The 3,515-nt window shown below is 39.3% G+C and overlaps 1 protein-coding gene across 1 annotated transcript; it reads left to right on the top strand.

The window, feature by feature from the left end:
• The first annotated feature begins 1,372 nt into the window (after positions 1-1,372).
• LOC101312226 (putative disease resistance protein At1g50180-like) lies at positions 1,373-3,051 on the top strand. The gene is made up of 3 exons (XM_004310189.1): positions 1,373-1,829; positions 2,061-2,886; positions 2,979-3,051. The coding sequence occupies exons 1-3, from the start codon at positions 1,373-1,375 to the stop codon at positions 3,049-3,051; spliced, it is 1,356 nt and encodes a 451-aa protein (XP_004310237.1).
• The last annotated feature ends 464 nt before the right edge of the window (positions 3,052-3,515 follow it).

Genomic DNA, 3,515 nt, shown 5'->3' with positions numbered 1-3,515 from the left:
ATTGCTTCTTGTTTGACCTTGTTGCTGTTCTGAAATCGGAACTGATTTTTCCGAGAGCATGAAACTAGTCCCAATTCAAAACTTCCTGTCCTAAATCCTGGATAATCAAACCCCAAATTCGTAACTGCAAATAAGTTGTAGGAGCAACTATTACTTTTTAGCAATTATGACTACATGAAAGAGAAGCCATCAGTTGGAAGTAAAAATTAGTCTCTAGGCGGATGGTAAAGGTTGGCCTTCTGTGGCTATCGGACCCATAATCTCATAATTCTCATCTGTGTTGGCATCATTATTAAAAGGCCAATCTCACTGGATCTTCCTATGAAACTATACAACAAATCTAAATTATAAAGTAGATATGTGAGTTGTACAGCTTCTTGTGCCAAGTCTTTGATAAGGATAAGAAAGACACTAAATTATGAAGTAGATATGCAAAGGTCAGCTACAGACTATAATATCTCATCTGCAATTCTCTAAGATTATATTATGAAGTACATATGCCAAGAATGTAAGTTGAAAATATGTAGTCTGGAATTGTCTAAGAGCATATAACCTCAAGTTGTTATACAAGTGGGATTTGCTTATGAAGGTCTGGTGTTATTATCAAACAAAAACTATGGAAGGCAGGAAGGTGGATAGAGGAAGATCAAGTCTACTGTGCTGAATTGGTTGGCTTGGACTTTCGTGCATATACTACATAGGAGGAAGAGACTGCTCTACCGGTAACAACATCTCACCAATCTGAACTACCAAAGAACTCTACTGCATTTGTCTCCCTTTTGGCTAAGAGAGTATGGCTGAGGCGGTTGTTTCCTTTGTGGTTGAAAGGCTCGGAGACTTCATCATCCAAGAAGGGGAGTTCTTGTATGGAGTCAACGACCAAGTTGAGCTTGCAAAAACTGAGCTACGTTTCATGAAGGGTTTCCTCAAAGATGCTGATGCAAGACAAGAATATGATGAAACTATTGTTCGTATCTGGGTTGCGGAAGTTAGAGATGTTGCTTACGATTTGGAAGATGTGGTTGAAATATATGTGTTGAAAGTGGCTAACAGGAGGGAAGGTGGTTTTATGACTACTCTCAAAAGGTTTGGTTGCATGTTCAAGGAAGGAGTTGATCTTCACCAAATTGGGTCAGAAATTCAGAGGATTAGGACTCATATTTCTACGATGTCTCGTTTGGAAACTTACAACATCATACAGATAAGGGACAGTAGAGGTGACACTTCTGCGTATGAGAGGCAGCAACAACTAAGGTGAACTTACTCTCACATCATTGAACGTGATGTAGTTGGGCTGGAGCATAGCGTGAAAGAATTGGCAACGCATTTGGTCAGAAGTGGAGACAGCCATCGAGTTGTTTCCATTTGGGGGATGGCCGGTTTGGGGAAAACAACTCTTGCAAAACAGGTTTATCGTGATAATGAAGTCAGACAACACTTTGATTGTTTTGCTTGGGTTTGTATATCTCAACGATTTCAAGTACGAGATGTCTGGGAAGAAATCTTAGTCAAAGTTTCTGCCTTGGAAAGAAAAGAAATTGCTCAAATGATGGATGGTGAAATAGCGGCGAAGCTTTATCTTGTACAGCAAGAGAATAAATGTTTGGTAGTACTCGATGACATATGGACTATCGGGACCTGGGAGTCTCTAAAAGCCGCATTTCCACTGTGTGAGGAAACTAAGAGCAGAATATTACTCACAACGCGGAATGAAGAGGTAGCTCGGTATTCAGACAGAAATAGTTTCCTCTTCCAACCTCAACCATTAAATGACCATAACGGTTGGCAACTGTTGGAGAAGATAGCAATTTTTGGTAGAGATGAAATAGGTATGTTTTCATTCGATACCTTTTGAATTTACTTTAAATTGTTAGTCACTAGTTAAGTACTTATGCCTAATTGATTAACTTGACAGTATCAATAACATTTTTTTGTGCGTACTTACAATGTTTACACTACCTTGAACTCTGTAGGTGTCATGTAATATTCTTCTCTTGAATAACTTTCAACTTGAAACTGTTTGAGCTTTGTTTTTTTGTTGTGTGTGTGTGTGTGTGCAGATTCCAGAACTTTCACAATGATGAAAAAACTAGGGAAGAAGATGCTTCAACCATGTGCAGGTCTCCCATTAGCCATTACTGTTCTCGCAGGACTTCTAGCAAGAAAGGAGACAGTTGATGAATGGGATATGGTGCATAAAAATGTTTGTGCATATATTCGAAGAGGGGAAGGCCATAAACAAGAAAACAAAGGAGCTTTGTGGTTGTTGGCATTAAGTTATGATGATCTACCGTATCACTTAAAACCCTGCTTTCTGTATTTGGGCCATTTTCCTGAAGATTTTGAGATACCAGTGAAAAGATTGACTCAATTATGGATAGCAGAAGGTTTTATATCTGCATCACAAGAAAGAATGACAGTGGAGGAGACAATGGAGGATGTAGCTTATGGTTATTTGAATGAGTTGGTAGAAAGATGTGTGCTACAAATTTCAGAACAGGGTTCTGTTAGAAAGATTAAATCTTGTCATCTTCATGATCTCATGCGAGACTTGTGCTTAGAAAAGGTGAAACAGGAGAACTTTCTCCAGATTTCTTCTTCCATGATAGCCAATGATGCAGCAACGGTTGAAGTTCGAAGACTTGCAATCTACTTGGATGAGAATGCCGATGAATTGGTTCCATTGACAAACCACAAAGACAGCCACCTTCGGTCACTACTGTACTTTTACCCAGGATATTATTGGATTCTCAGAAATGAGAAGTTAGTAGGATTGCTGTTTAAGAAGTTCAAATTGCTTCGAGTTTTGAAGCTTGAATGGTTGGGAACACCGGTAGAATTGCCGAATGAGATTGGCAACATGGTCCACTTGAGATTTTTGAGTCTGTATCGTAGTCTTATAACAAGATATCCATCCTCCTTGGGCAAATTAATCTGTTTGCAAACTCTTAATTTAAGATTTTGTGACTCCACTGTAGTTCCAGATGTGTTGTGGAAGATGACACAACTCAGGCATTTATATTTACCCCTCTATTGGACGGCAGAACCTAAGCTGCGACTGTCTACTCTTCATAACCTACAGACTTTAAATCATGTTTCAAGTCTCTGTTCTGACCTGAATGATCTCTCCGAGTTAAGAAACCTAAGGAAACTGGGGATACGAGTGACAAGCAGCTTGGAAATGTATAAGCAGCACACTTGACCGCATTCGATCACTCTTTGTGCACAACTTACTTGAAAATGATAGTGGTACGGAGGTTACAGATATACTGTCAAGTTGTCGTAATATATACAAGTTGAATTTGAATGGACGAACTGTAGAGTTGCCAAAATTTCTTCACGACTATGCAAACCTCACGAAGATAACATTGTGTCGTCGTGAACTGAAAGACAACCAAATGACAGAGCTAGAGAAGCTGCCAAACCTCAAAACTCTTTGCGTGAGGGAAATGACTTTTGTGTACAAGAATACAAAGACACTTGTCTTCTCCAAAGGTGGCTTTCCTCATCTTGAA

Source organism: Fragaria vesca, unplaced genomic scaffold, assembly GCF_000184155.1.
Source record: "Fragaria vesca subsp. vesca unplaced genomic scaffold, FraVesHawaii_1.0 scf0513160_u, whole genome shotgun sequence".
NCBI classification, from domain to species: Eukaryota; Viridiplantae; Streptophyta; class Magnoliopsida; order Rosales; family Rosaceae; genus Fragaria; species Fragaria vesca.
Note: the sequence above shows the minus strand (reverse complement) of the source record. Positions and strands in the feature narration are given on the sequence as shown.

Coding starts and splice junctions, on each gene's coding strand:
- LOC101312226 (XM_004310189.1), top strand. CDS start 1,373: ATGGCCGGTTTGGGGAAAACAACTCTTGCAAAACAGGTTTATCGTGAT. Junction 1,830..2,060: donor TTTTGGTAGAGATGAAATAG/GTATGTTTTCAT, acceptor GTGTGTGTGCAG/ATTCCAGAACTTTCACAATG. Junction 2,887..2,978: donor CACTTGAGATTTTTGAGTCT/GTATCGTAGTCT, acceptor ACTCCACTGTAG/TTCCAGATGTGTTGTGGAAG.